Source organism: Phycodurus eques, chromosome 13, assembly GCF_024500275.1.
Source record: "Phycodurus eques isolate BA_2022a chromosome 13, UOR_Pequ_1.1, whole genome shotgun sequence".
NCBI lineage: Eukaryota > Metazoa > Chordata > Actinopteri > Syngnathiformes > Syngnathidae > Phycodurus > Phycodurus eques.
Genome location: NC_084537.1, coordinates 16,930,709 through 16,945,691, shown reverse-complemented (window position 1 = coordinate 16,945,691; position 14,983 = coordinate 16,930,709). Strand labels below are relative to the sequence as shown.

General features: G+C 38.0%; 2 protein-coding genes across 6 annotated transcripts in view; one reads left to right on the top strand and one right to left on the bottom strand.

Annotated features, from left to right (window-relative positions):
* The window catches only part of zzz3 (zinc finger, ZZ-type containing 3), a 25,070-nt gene extending 24,519 nt beyond the window's left edge, over positions 1-551 (top strand). For all 3 annotated transcript variants that reach the window (XM_061694627.1, XM_061694626.1, XM_061694624.1), the window contains exon 12: positions 1-551. This exon is cut by the window's left edge and continues 406 nt beyond it. The gene's annotated coding sequence lies outside the window, so the exon portion shown is untranslated.
* An 824-nt stretch (positions 552-1,375) lies between these two features.
* The window catches only part of ak5 (adenylate kinase 5), a 32,265-nt gene continuing 18,657 nt past the window's right edge, over positions 1,376-14,983 (bottom strand). The window contains exons 8-14 of one of the 3 annotated variants that reach the window (XM_061694159.1): positions 12,820-12,890; positions 10,887-10,932; positions 9,706-9,750; positions 5,923-6,086; positions 3,820-3,936; positions 3,550-3,750; positions 1,376-2,191 (exon numbers count right to left, since the gene is read on the bottom strand). In XM_061694159.1, the coding sequence (XP_061550143.1) occupies positions 2,117-2,191; positions 3,550-3,750; positions 3,820-3,936; positions 5,923-6,086; positions 9,706-9,750; positions 10,887-10,932; positions 12,820-12,890 (719 nt within the window). In that variant the 3' untranslated portion in view covers positions 1,376-2,116. The remainder of the gene's footprint in view (positions 2,192-3,549; positions 3,751-3,819; positions 3,937-5,922; positions 6,087-9,705; positions 9,751-10,886; positions 10,933-12,819; positions 12,891-14,983) is intronic. The other 2 variants (XM_061694160.1, XM_061694161.1) reach the window with 2 other exon arrangements.

Below are 14,983 nucleotides of genomic sequence, written 5' to 3'. Positions count from 1 at the left end.
CCGCACGTCACAGAGTGGCGGTTTGTCGCGCTGCCGCATTTCAAACGCCAACACTGTTTTTGTTTTTTTGCCCCCCCCCCCCCCCACCTTTCCCCACTCTCTCATCCGTCAGTGTTTGCCGCCATGGACCACGTGAAGTGTTTATGGTGACCAGTAGTTGGCCCTAGCTGTTGTGTGTGTGTGCCATTTAAAGCAAAAAGAAATGGAAAAAAAAAATGTTTTGTCGGTCAACCTTTGGTTCTAAAGTCCATGAAAAAAGATTGTATTTTTATTAATCTATTTAAAAAAAAATAAAAAAATAAATAAAAATTTGTGGTGCTCAGTGGCGCCACAATTTTATATACATGCACAGACACGCGCACATAGATTCTGTTTGTGCTCGACTAGACCCCATTCTCACCTCTCTGACCCCCCGGAACCCCTCCGCTTCAATATCTGTGTATAACAAGTCTGTTCTTATGTAAAAAATAAATAAATACAAAAAAAAAATAATAATAATAATGTACAAAAAATGCTAGAGGAGAAGCGTGGAAATAAAAAGTGTGAAAATATTTTTTCCATTCATTCTTTTCACAGATGACTTTATTTTGATAAGTAGACTGTGGAACCTCTAAAGTCAAGCAAATAGTCTTAAATGGGTGAGTACAGTAGTTTTACTTTGCTTTAGTTTTATTAAACAGTGGTTTTACACTTGTAGGAAGGTTATGGATTATCAAATGTGGCTAATGTTGCAGTTTGCTGAGCCATTAAATACATTTATTGGTCATGAAATAATTTCATTTTATTGGTCACATCCAAAATGATGATTAAAAATTACATTTGCATTTCAATTATGTAATTTTATTTGAATGTATTTTGGAATAGCAAAATACATTGCAATATTTTACCAATTTTGATTTGTCTTAAAATGTGCTTAATTTTGGCACGATTTAATAAAACTTTAATTGGTTTGAAATGAAATTTGGCCGCAATTTGATTAAAAATTTTATTTAAAAAAAATAAATTTCCCCGCATTGACTTAAAATTTCTTACATTTTGCCACAATGAATTAATGCACAATTTAATACATTTAATGGTTACTGATTTTGATAGTTTAAATGGCTATACGATTTTTCAGTGTTGCCAAAATGTAATTCAATTTTGATTAAATTGTTCTCAAACATGCATATTTTACGAATTGGGAGTTATTTCATAAACTTGAACATTTTTCTAATTGTAATTTTGTTCAATTTAAATGTATTTAATTTAGGTTGAAAAAATAATTAAAATTGCTCGTTCATACGGCGCTTATGTCCAGTTCGTATTGTCGATTTGCTTTGTAACCGACAGGGGGTGGCGTCACATCACTGGAAGTAAAAAAAAAAAAGTTCAGTAGTCAAAATACACAACTTTATTGATATTTAAACAGCAGACTCACATTTTAAACAATTTAGCAAATGTACAAAGTTTTTTTTGGTAAATGATCCATCATGTTTGACAGTGAGTGCATGCTTCTTTACTACACAAAACATGAATATGTGACGTGCGTGACAGGAGCAGTCTTTGGGTTCTCCTGCAGGCGGCGCCCTTGACTCGGCTGTCAAATCACAACTCGGTCCAGTCAAACCCTGCCGACTCAACCCCACTTTTTGTGTTAAGCAAATAGGAAGAATCAAATAATGCACGTGACAACCAGGAGAAGAGCAGCTGTGTGTGTGTTTTTAGTGTGGCGTGTGATTGTACAGTGTCCCGTGCCTATTCATGATTGGCTACTCACAAATTCACCTCGTTCACAGATTTCTTTAGGAGCATATTCGCCGTTATTTGCTGAATAACATGCCTAATTGCTGTTTTTGTGCACTTTCTGAAACACTGGGATGGCGCCATCTGTAGGCAATTACAAACCATTTTTTTGGGTGGGGGGTGGTGGGGGGTCATTTTGCTTAACTATTAGCACTCCTTCCTCTCTATTCCATTAGCCGGTGTTCTTGTTCTCGTTCTTTCTGTCATTGTGTGGCACCCCCTCTTGACATCACACCATTATTGTGGGGACATTTTGGCTGGTCCACAAAAAAAATAAAAAATAAAATGCCAGCATGAGCTCTTATTACTCTGGGTGTGGGTGTCTGTTAATAAGTTAGACAGCGGGAGGGGACTCCACCACCTGGCAGATCTGAGCAAAAACTTCGTCAGGTGACCTTTCAGCATCAATCTGCAAAACAAATCAGACTCTTTAAGGAGCACTATTTAATAAATTGATTTTATGAAGTAGAAATAACTTTAAAAATGAGTGAATTATTTTATTACAATTTTGTTGCAGTTTGCCATCTTTTCCTTAAAATATTTTAATATATTAATTATTCATTTACCATTTAATAGATTTATTGTAAATGAAAAATAAAAGATTAGTAAAAAGTATTTTACATGTCTTAAAATGTTATTTGATAATTTGGGAATTATAATTACAGTAGGTAGCACGGTGAACAACTGGTTAGCACATCTACCTCACAGTTCTGAGGACTGGGGTTAAAATCCAGCCTCGCCTGTGTGGAATTTGCATGTTCTCCCTGTGCCTGCGTGGGTTTTCCTCAGGTATGGTTTCGCCCCACATCCCAAAAACATGCGTGGTAGGTTAATTGAAGACTCTAAATTGCCCGTAGGTGTGAATGGTTGGTTGTTTATATGTGCCCTGCTATTGGCTGGCCACCAGTTCAGGGTGTACCCCGCCTCTTGTCCGCAGTTAGCTGAGATAGGCACCAGCACGCCTGCGACCCTAGTGAGGATAAGCGGGACGGAAAATGGATGGATGGATAATTACATTAATAGTAAATACAATATAAATGAGCATGAATTATCTTATTACTAATATGAACCATTTTTGTTGCATTTTTCTTTTTTCCCCCTAAAATTGGTTAGTGAAAATATATTCATTTTAATTCACTTATTAAAGAATTGATTTATTGCTAATAAGAGGAAAATAAATGTAAATTTTTAATTAAATTCGTTAATCATATTAATTATAAAGATAAAAATCTGCATGGAGTATTTTATTAAAATGTTATGCAGTGGCTATAAAGTCTACACACCGCTGTTCAAATGCCTTTTTTTTTTCAGACCAAGACAAATCATTTCAACATTTTTTTCCCCACCACTAATGTGATCTATAGCCCGTACAACTCAATTGGGGGTGGGGGGGGGATGACAATGTTTGCTAAAGTGTGCACACCCTCCTGTATGGCATGTGGCTGTGTTCAGGATTAACCAATCACATTCAAACTCAAGTTAAATGAGTTGCCACCATTTCAAGTTAACCCCAAATAAAGTTCAGCTGTTCTAGCAGGCTTTTCCTTATGTTTTATTTTCTTCAACCGCGTTGTACTGGTTATAGGTCACATTAATGGTGGTAAAAGTTTTGAAATATTTATAATTTTTAATATCTTATCCCCCTCAAAAATGGTATTTGATCAGGGGTGTGTAGACTTTTTGGTCCATTTGTCCATGCACAAAAGTTTGTCCACCCATCCTCTATCTCTATGCAGATTTGGTGTGAGCTCCTCATGGAGCACTGACCGTGTGCAGTAGCATTTTGCTGTTATAGTGTTCCGCCACTGGCTCGGCGTCGGCCCAGAAGCTGTCAGCCCACCAGCAGGGTGCGCCGTCTTTGTCTGGGGCCGACACGATTGCCGAAGCAGAACTCCGGCGGCTCTGCAGACGACTGCTGAGGGTTTGGGCGGAGCAGCTGAGCAGGAGCACGGCGGTGGGCTCACCCATCTTACACACACATGCACACACAATTCTGTTGACTTCTTGTATGTCATCAAAACATAGATGAAGACCCACCTTGGCCTCGTACAGCTGTGCCTGTCTCAGGTCTACGGGAAAGCCGCAGACCACCACGCCCTTGGCCTGCCGCTGAGCCGCCGCCACTGCCTCGCACAGCAGATCCATGGTAACGTCCTCCATGAAAGCATGTGTCAGCCAATCACATTCATGTTTGGGCTGCGTTTATGTCAGGCCAGAAGCTGACTGATGGACATTAAAGTAACAGGCTAGACAAGAAGCTGATTGGTTGACGTTGCTTCTTGGTCACCACTTAATTTATATATATTTTTTTCAACCAATGACCTTCTCGTCTGGATTGCTTTGGTTATGTTGACCAAGTAGCTTCAACCAATCAGCTTCTATTATGTCATCCAACCAGCTTCTTTTACTGGCAGTTCCTTTCAATGGTGACTATTTAGCTTCAACCATCCATCCATCCATTTTCTCAGCCGCTTCTCCTCACTCGGGTCGCGGGCGTGCTGGAGCCTATCCCAGCTGTCATCGGGCAGGAGGCGGGGTACACCCTGAACTGGTTGCCAGCCAATCGAAGGGCACATGCACACAAACAACCATCCGCACTCACATTCACACCTACGGGCAATTTAGAGTCTCCAATTAATGCATGTTTTTGGGCTGTGGGAGGAAACCGGAGTGCCCGGAGAAAACCCACGCAGGCACGAGGAGAACATGCAAACTCCACACATGGGGGGCCAGGGATTGAACCCGGGTCCTCAGAACTGTGAGGCAGATGTGCTAACCAGTCATCCACCGTGCCGACTAGCTTCAACCACTCATTTTCTATTATGTTAACAATCAGTTTCTTGTTTATCCTCCTATATATGTCGACCAATCAACCTCTAGTCTTGCATGTTCTATGTATGACAACCAATCAACTTCCAGCCTATCCCTTTTACAGCAACCGATGAGCTTCAGCAATTAGCTTATTGTCTACTTTGTTCCTGTTATGGTGACCAATTAGCTTCAATCAATCATGTTTTTGTTCACCCTTCTTCTCTCAACCAATCAACTTCTTCAGCCAGTTTCTTTTTCATCGATCATTCAGCTCAGCGGTCGGACAAGAATCAGGATTTGTGGGAACCAATCAGTTTCAACCTCTCATCTTCTTACTTCTTACTTTGTCAACCAATCAGCTTCTTTAGCCAGCCTCCTGTTTTAAGCTCCTTTTATCGGAGCAAATATTTTGATAGCAAATTTGGTCAAGTTTTAGTCAGTCTCTTGACTAAAACGTAATTTAGTTTTAGTCACAATTTAGTCATCTAAACTGTTTGAGTCTAGTTTTGTTTTTGTCGGGTAAAAAAGGTCTTCGAGTATAACTGATGAATGGTTGTCAACAAAATTAACACCGATTTATCGACCAAAATGCTTCAACCACTCAACTTGTTGAGCCAGTTCTTTTTTGTTGACCAATCAGCTTGTTGTCTAGACTGCTTTTTTAACTGTATGTCGACCTTATCAGCTTCTTAATTTGCCTGTTTCTATGATGGTCATCAGTTTTTTGTCTAGCAAGCTTTTTCTGATGACTAATCAGCTTCAACTGACAACGTTCTTTTTTTGTCTACTTTTGTTTGGCCTGCTTTTTTTTTTTCTTTTTTACGTCAACCAATCAGCTTCTTGTCGCCCCTGTTTCTTTGACATTCCTCCCAATTATTTAAACAGAGGTGATGCACCTCCTGTAACATTTCACTTAAAAACTCATCTGCACACGGTCACATGATTGTCACCTTTGAACATGTGACTCTGTTAATGCGTGTGTGTATGTGATCAGTCAAAGTGGACCAAAGAGAGGTCACCGCTGTCATTTGGTACATAAAAGTGGACGCCAACAAACTGCTGTGCTTTTGAAATGATGTGACCCATCTGTTCCATTGAATGAAAGACAATAAACCTATTTTCAAACCCTAATTTATACCCAGTGCTACACTCTACATTTGGTACCTGGGCCTTCAGTGGGGGCTTAATCAGTCCTGGAATTTGCCCAAAATAGCTACTTCAAATCAAAATGGCTGACTTCCTGTTCAGTTTTTTTGAATGGTCCTTGAGACATTGACGTGCATTTCCACCCAATTTGGTGTCAAGGTGACTGGTGGTGCGTTCACTGACCTCCGGCAGGGGCTCTCCTTTCTGCAGAACGTCACGCAAGTGGCGCCCACTGTCGCTGTCAGTCTGCATCTCGCTGCACAGCAGGTCGGCTAGCGACACCCGTCGCAGGCCCAACTTGTCCACCATGTGCTCGCACTGTACGCGCTTGCCTGAGCCCGCGCCACCTGCAGGCACGCGGGTACACTCGTGATGTGAGAGTCATTTCCAAAATGTATTTATGTAAAGTTAAATCTTGGTTTATTCCCAACTATTTGATTTAAAATATTTTGATTTAAATTGTTTTACTGCAGAAGATAGATGGGATAGGCTCCAGCAGCCCGCGACCCAAGTGAGGATAAGCGGTAAAGAAAATGGATGCATTATACTGCCCCAAGTTGGCTAAGGCGCACATAGCAGCACAATGTCCACTGAACTGAAGCAATAAATGTGGCAAAAACTGTTGAATTCTTTACATTCTATTTAATAATGTCCTTACCGTAGGTTATTATAAAGTACATTATTATAGAGTGCTATTATTATAATTTTTTTTTTTTCATTAGAGGCTGGAACTAGGCTTTACACGATCAGGATTTTTGGGACCGATCAGCGAGTTTAAAAAACGATCACCGATCCGATCACAAGATGGAGCAATGTGTCTATTTAAATGACCTGTTCATTTACTGTATATACTTGTTTACTTAATTGCTCAAAAAAAATATATTTACAATAAATAATGTATCTTTTCTCCTTTATTTATGCCAGTGAGGCATAGTGACAGACAGAACAAATGAATGGTCTTCTATTACATGGCAGGAAGTAAATACAGAAATTAATGTATCCACTTTTTGTGACATTTTCGCTTGTCGGTGTGCCGTGAGATTTTTTCAATTGTAAAATATGTTCTTTGGCTCCATAAAGTTTGGAAATCACTGCTCCAGTCAGATCGTGTATTCTAATCAGTCAGGTCAAACCAACATTACATGACAGAAATAATGGGTGCTAACTTACTGTAATTAAATTACTTTATTTTTAATTAAATTATTTCACAGACACCGAAACTTTAGAGCATGATTCGACAGAACGGCGGCATGTTTACATACAACCATTTGTGCTACCACGAGCTTTCTAGGCTACATAACGTTTTTGTTGCCTGCTTGCGAGTGTATCGTATTAAAAGTACGTGAACATACCTCAAGCAAGCCTTAAACGAACGTCCTCTCCTGAGCACCGGTGACCACCAGCACACGTTTTCCCCCATTTTGTTCTTATTATACAGTCTGCGCGATCCACTCTTGTTGTTGTCGCCACGGTAACAAGTGTATCCGGTCCCATTTGAGTTGACAAGATAAAGCCCAATGATCGGAAAAATCTGGATGCGGTGATACGGGAATACAAGATTTTATTGCAGCAGTCTGACATAGTGCAATCGTGAAAGACCAAATTTGTCTTGTAGTCTGGCGGGCATTACGTGTTGTCTGTCGCACACAGCCGACATGTTTTTTTTTTTTTTTTTAAATAACTTTATTGGCCGTCAGATATTAACAGTACTACGTCAAGAGACACGGGATAAGGTTAAAAATAAACTACCTTTTGGATTCAAATATACTGTGCAAGATGGCGACGCAGAGTAAATGTCTTGTGTAACCGATCGATGATGTTATTAATCGGATTGGTGAATTATGACATTAAAGCCGATCAGCATAAAATGCTAAATATCGGCCGATACCGATCAGCCCGATCAGGTCGGTGTAAAGTCTAGCTGGAACGGATTAGTGGCATTTCTATTAATTTCAGTGGGGAAAGATGATTTGAGATACAAATGTTCTGAGCGTGGTCACGGAACAACATAAGCTCATATCTTAAGGCACCACCGTACTGCATTTACAATAACAGCGAACTATTCATCCATCCATCCATTATCTGAGCCGCTTATCCTCATCAGGGTCGCGGGAGTGTTGGAGCCTATCCCAGCTATCATCGGTCAGGAGGCGGGGTACACCCTGAACTGGTTGGCAACCAATCCCAGGGCACATATAAACAAACAACCATTCACTTGCAATGTACCTAATGTGAATTGTGTGCGTGTGTGTGTCTGCCAATTCATTTCCTTTCCCTGTCTGCATCTCAGGATCAAGTTATCTTATGATCATTATCGTTACAATAATGTCAACTGTACGGGTTGTGGACAAACATGATGTCATTATCGCCACACTACTTCCACTCCATCCAATAAGCCATCCACAGGCGGATTGGATTTTTTTTCTCTCTTAACGAATCACCGGAGACGGTCGTGTCCGGGTGGATTTGATGGGTTGCCATGACGATGGCGGTGCTGGCAGACCGGCGCAAAGTCACAGCTTAAACCTTCCTGAATTCTTCTCATTAGTGCGCACAGGATGTTTACGTCGAAATCCAGCAGACTACAAGTATGATCCGTCTGGAACCAATATTGTCCACTCAATTTAGTTTGTTTTGCCAACACCATTCAAATACTAAGTGTTTCTAGTTTGTCCAATTTGTTTATCTATACATAAGTATTGTTGTAAAATGTTTTTTTTTTATATATTACTGTATTTTACTTTTTGGGTTCTTGCGTATTTATTATTTAACATTTTTTGAATTGTAATTTCATTTTTTTAACCATTATTTTTTAAAATTGCAATGTGATTATTGTTGTTATTAGTATTATTTATTATTATTATTAATGTCTCAAATTGTTCGATCATGGTTGTATTTTTATTTAAATTTTGTAATGATCGTAATTCATTTATTTATGTATTGTATTGTTTTTATTACTACTACTGTATTTTTGTTATTCAGCTATGCATGATTTTACATTATTTTGAATTGTAATTGAATCATGCAGTAAAAGTACAATTGTAATCTAATTTAAGTTGTATTGCCTGTTTAATATTTTCATTCATTTAGTACTATATTGCAAAACATTTTTTGATTTTACTTAATTATTAACTGATTTAGTAATTTATTGTTGTTCATTTATTTTAATGATTTATGTATTTCACAATATTTGTAATTCTATTTTATTTATTTTTTCCTTTGTTTAGGCACACACTGTGTTTAGCTTTAATTGTAATTTTATTTAGATTTTATCTATTTTTTTGTATTATTTTTAATCTATTAGTATTTTTTTCACATTATTTTGAATTGTAATTTTCATTTTGTATTATTATTAAAACTCATTGTTAGTTTCTTGATTATTTTTAATTGTAGTTTTATTTAAGTTTCAATGTCTATAATTGTCATTTATTTTTCTTAAATTTTTTATAAATTTTCTAATTGCATTTTTATTTTCTATTTTTGATTTATATAATTATTGGTGTTAACTCATGTTAGTGTAATTCTGTTTTAATTGTATTTATTAGTTTTATTTCATTTAGTAAATAAACAAATGAATGATCATTTCTATGTATTTATCTACTATTTAAAGTCCTTTTTTAAATTGTAATAATTTTTTTTTCAATTAAACGACCAATTCACCCAAAATTTAACTTATCTTCATTAATTTGTTAAATGTGTATCTATCTATGTATTTATCTATTCATGCTAGGGAGTAGGGACGAGTGGGGTGATTTTGGTGTATTATTCCTGAATTAATTTATGAACCCTAACCCCCCCACTAATCCATCTCCTTACCCGGCCTGTCAAAGTCAAACATGCAGGCTGAAATGTATGTGGACCAATGCGAGCAGCCTGTACTGTTGCCTCGTGTTTGAATTCAGCTCTTGACTAATGAGCTACGCTACATAACGCTGTGCGTGCGTGCGTGCGTGTGTGCGCGCGTACCCATTAAAAAGATGACCTGAGGCTTCTTCAGCTGTGTGCAGAAACCTGTCAGAAGAAATAAGAGCAGGGTTTATTTTAGCATGGAGACACATGCAAGCAAACACACAGACACACACAGTGTGCAGGTATATTCAGATACAGAGTTACAGTGGACCCAGATGGTTACATGAATTGTCTTTGATGCTTAAGATCGGTACATTGAAACGCTACATTTCCTTTGATATTTACGGAATTGTTTTTGTTTACGACAACATATACGCTAGCTTCACTGAAGAGTCTAAAGTTGATGTTTATGAAAGCACGCACATTAGGTCCACTGAAGACTAAATTGTCTTTGATGTTGAGAGTTGAGTTTATGAAACATGCGACTTAAAGTCTTCATAAACTGAAGTCAACGTTTTCCTTGATTTTTATGTTCAATGGGACTAAATTGTCTTCTTTACAAAAACGTATGTAGGATAATTAAAGACTGGATTTTTGTTGTTGACAAAAACGTACGCTAGGTGTGTACATTAGGTTTAGTGAACGTGTTGACAAAAACGTTAATTGTCTTTGTTTACATAAATTGTGTTAGATATTTATGAAAACATGCACCTTAGGTTAAACATTTTCTTTGTTTACATTCATTGAATGTGTGCTAATGTCATTGAAGACTAAATTCTCTCTGATGTTTAAGAAAACGTATCAAGTTAATTGAAGATACAAAATGCTCTTGATTTTGGAGTTCATTGACTAATCTCTCTTTGACAATTTGATTCTAATAAGTTTGAAATGTACGTCATGTTCGGTTCAGTGAAGACTCAATTTTGTTTGTTTACAAAAAGTATTTTTTTTTTGTGTGTTTTTTTTTAATAGTTGAGATTTTGTATGATGTTATACCAAAACATACCTTAGATGCATTGAAGACTGTCAGTTGTCTTTGAGAATAGAAACACGTACGCTAGCGTCGTTATTGTACTGCGGCATGACATTAGCATAGCCATAGCTAGCTGACAAGATAAACATCAAGGCCTAATTGGCCAACCCCCCCTCGACGATTACACAATCAACGTTGACGCAAACATAAATGTGCACACACACGCGCATACGCACAGTGAGCGAGAGATCGTATGATAAACGCGAGACAGTAAGCGAAGGCGGTGATGGAGGTGCATATTTTCAAATCCTCATCATCGACTCACTCTCTTCGCTTCCTTCGGTGTATCTGAGCTCTTCCTCCTCTTCATCCTCAAGATACAAACACATAAATAAATACACTTACAGAGTAAGCACAAGAAACTTGTGCCAGGGTCACAAAAGGTGGTGGGAGGTAATGAAGTAGTACTGAAGGTTTCTATATCAGGTTTCTGTATTTCACATGAGTACAGCAGTGCCTTGATATAAAATGAAATATTAATGTGGTTCGCTGAACGACTGTGATCGTCCCCTTCGTGTAAATCCGTATGTCTATTCTTCTGCTCCCTAGGTGGCCGAAGCGCGCACACAAGAAGGAGCAGCACAATGTCAATTGAATTGAAGCAACAAAAAAAAAATGTGGTAAAAATGTTTTAATTCTTAAATTTGAACTGTTTAATCATTTAATTATGTCAATGTGTTTTTATTAAGTACAATATTATAGAATGGTATTTATCGAAATTTGAAAATATAAAGATCTGTACTTTCTACTCGTTTGTGAAAACAGGCTTGCTAATTTTTTTGAACCCACGAGAATGACGACTGGACATAAAAAGACGTAAATAAAAAAGTGGTAAAGTGATTGTTTCTCCTTCTTCGTAGAAGCACTATGCAAGTTCAAGAATATTTTTTTCTTAAAAACTAGTGTGAAGAAAAGTTTGTTTTCATTGTGTTATCCAAACAGGTATTGTATATAACTGACAAAAATATTTTAGGCTTTTGTACTTAGTTAAGTACATTTCGGAGACTAGAGTTTTTTATATTTTTACTTATGGAGTTGAATCAGTACTTCCACTTTTCCAGTCTTTTTTTTTTTAATTTTTACACAAGTATCAGTACTTCTGCCACCTCTGGAAACAGATGGTGGGACATTCAAAGTAAGAGAATGCTTGATCCAAAATGCAATTGAAGTGCTTTTAAAGGCTTACAACTGTGATAAATAACAGATTTAAACGAGTGATTATTTTTACTCGCGTTACCGACTTTACTTTGGTTTTCTTCTAAATCTTAAAGAGTGCCTGCAAGACAAACATCGCCTCCGTGTTTCATCTCACCTCCCACGACGAACGCAGGAAAAAAAGTAAGTGTGTGAAAAGTGAGCGTGAAAACATTGCCATGCTAATCGTTTTTTTTTGTTTTTTTTTCTAATGTGGATTTAATTGTTTATTTAACAACTGCTGTAAATTGTTTGTGCGGCTTCGGACAATCTGATGAGGACTATGAGGCAATGCTGTGTTACAGAATGACTGCACATTGGACAGCTGCTGTGCGGCTACAACAAGACTGAAGGCTGATTTAAGCTTCATTGAACATTTTTAAAGATGTCTTCGTTTTAAGCTTCATTGAACATTTTTAAAGATGTCTTCGTTTTAAGCTTCACTGAACATTTTTAAAGATGTCTTCGTTATTTACAGAAACACGCACGTAATGTTCATTGAATATTCTGAATTGTCTTTGATGTTTACAAACACACATATGCTAAGTCAATGGAAGACTAAATTGTCTTTTAATGACACGTACAGTATGCTCAGTTAATCGAAAACAAAATTGTCTTCACGAAAACGGACGTGAGGTTCATTGAAGACTAAATAGACAAAATTTACAAACACCGTATGCTCGGTTCATTGGAAACTTTGATGTTGATGAAAATATCGTACTCTTCGAAAACTGCTCTGTTATGTACGGCAAAGACTCTAAGCAAAGGGTTTGAGCTTTATGAAAATGTATGTTAAGTTCTGCATCAGGTTAATTGAAGACAATTTACCTGGAGATTTCGTTAGGCACATTAAAGACCAAATTGTCATTGATGTTTCCAAAAACGCATTTTAAGTACATCAAAGACGAAACTGTGTTTGATGGTTACGAACATGCGTATGCTCGGTCTACTGAAAATGAAATTGTCGTTGATGTTGATGATGAACACATCTTACTCTTCTTTACCTCATCGTTCTTTCCAGCAAAGTCGACCATGTTGCATACAGGCAGCAGATTGGGATCCAGCTCACTTGGACCTGTGGGCGACAAATATAATATTTTTATGTGACAAAAGTCTCCCCCTTCGATACAAACATTCACAGAGTGGGCATAAAACCACCAAGGCAACTGTGACATGAAAAAAAGTGTGTAGGGGAAATGGGCCTTAAATAACACTTCCCGATGGCATTCTTCTTCCACTCATTAAAAAAAGTGGGTTCGACTCGACAGACAGCAGCTTGCGTCTCTTAGCATTTCTTAGCATTTTTTAGCGATGCATGCATTATGTAAAAACGCTTTTAAAATACGACACGTGAGCAGGAAAGCAAGAAAAACACAGGCATTTGCTTTGGTGGCCACACATGTCAGCGTCATGTCATCACGAATACAAACCAAATGTCCAAAGAACTGCAAGTAGCAGTTAGTGACAAAACGCTTGATAAATAAGAACGCAAAATTACAATTCATTTAAAGATTAAAATTTTATTTCAAATTCTGTGTAGAAATGCAGCCGATTTCATAATACTTTGTCCTATTTGACACGCTTACACTCAGTTAGACATGAACGCGTTCAATGAACGAAAGTCCATGAACTAGCTCATATTTTTTTGCGAACGTGAACTGATCTTGTTTCATTTCTGCCTGATGAACATAATTGAGAACGCGTTCATTCTGGCGTCAAAGAACAGTTTTCGAACGAAAGTTCATTTTCATTCAAGAGTGCCAGGTTTTGTTAGGGACTTCCATCATATGTCGGCGGATAAACGCTGTATTTGGAAACCGATTCAGTCCGGCCACTGCCGCTACTTTTTGTCTTCGATGTTTACAACGCTATGCCATACACCAAGCAAATATGCGGCCTATCGATGATATCAAGACGCTACGGTGGGTGCTTTGAGGCGATGCTGTGAATCGATTGTACTGGAATCTGTTGACAACTTCTCTTCCTCCATCTGCTAGGACCCGTTGACATTTCCCATCCCCGACGTCACAACATCAGAGCCGTCGTTTCCACTCGGATGACACATCTCCTCCCCCTCGTCCTCTTCCTCATCATTGGCACGCTGCCGCTATTCCAGATTTTGTTCAGGAGACGCGTGAGTCAAGAATTTGGAATCCTCAAATCTTTATTTTTCTGTTCATGCAGAGATTTTTAGACGAAGGAAAGTTAGTTTACTTACTCAACTGCAGATGCTGTGTGGTGTCTGTCAGGGGTTATTTGTACACACTCATTTTTGGAATAATCAAAAACAAATGTTGTATAGTAAAATAGTTCTCAATCTTAAGTGCAGTTGTAAACAACTAAAAGCTGCTATCATGGATAAATGCAGGTGGATCAATGGACGCACATAACATTGTGGAGCATATCATGATGCTAATTATAGTGCTCATCGTTGCTAATGTCTCCACTTGCAGCATTTCTTTTTACATTTCCTCAGTTTTTGTGAGGAATGAAGACTATTCGGGCCTTGGCGTAGGTCTGCACGCCATCTTTAACCACTGCTGTAATTGTACATTCACCACTTTCCTGTCAAATAACGGGATATATTTGTAAGGCAACATGGAACCCTTCAAAGAGAACATGTGGTGAAAAGCATTGTTGACGGTGCCTTACGCGACCAACGGTAAGTAGCGCACTACCTGATGTTGATGATTGTGCGTTTCTCACAAAGCTTAGCTAGCGCTGCATGTCGGTTGCCATGCCGACATGCGCCGTAATCAGGGAGCGAGTGGGAGATTTTTTTTTTCACTTTTATCTCACCTTCCTAGAATAAATAAACTCATCACACTTCAGATGTAATAACAGATAATAGATAGCTCGAGAGATAGAGACTTCATTCATCTACAAGGTAAATTCACTGCTCCAGTAGTCTCCACAATGAAAACAACACAAGGCAAAGCAGGCAATAAATATTATCCATAGTATCTCAAAAATCTTGAAAATATGAAAAATATTAAACATCTCATCCATGTGTTTTTTTTTTCTTTAAATACAGAAATAAAGTAAAAGCCATAATTCCAGTGTGGTCTGTCTCTGAGTTGTTGTGAAAGTCCAACAAGTACAAAGTGAACAAGACTGGAGAGCGCACATTCACCTGAGGTGCTCCTTTGCTGCTGACCACAGAGTCTG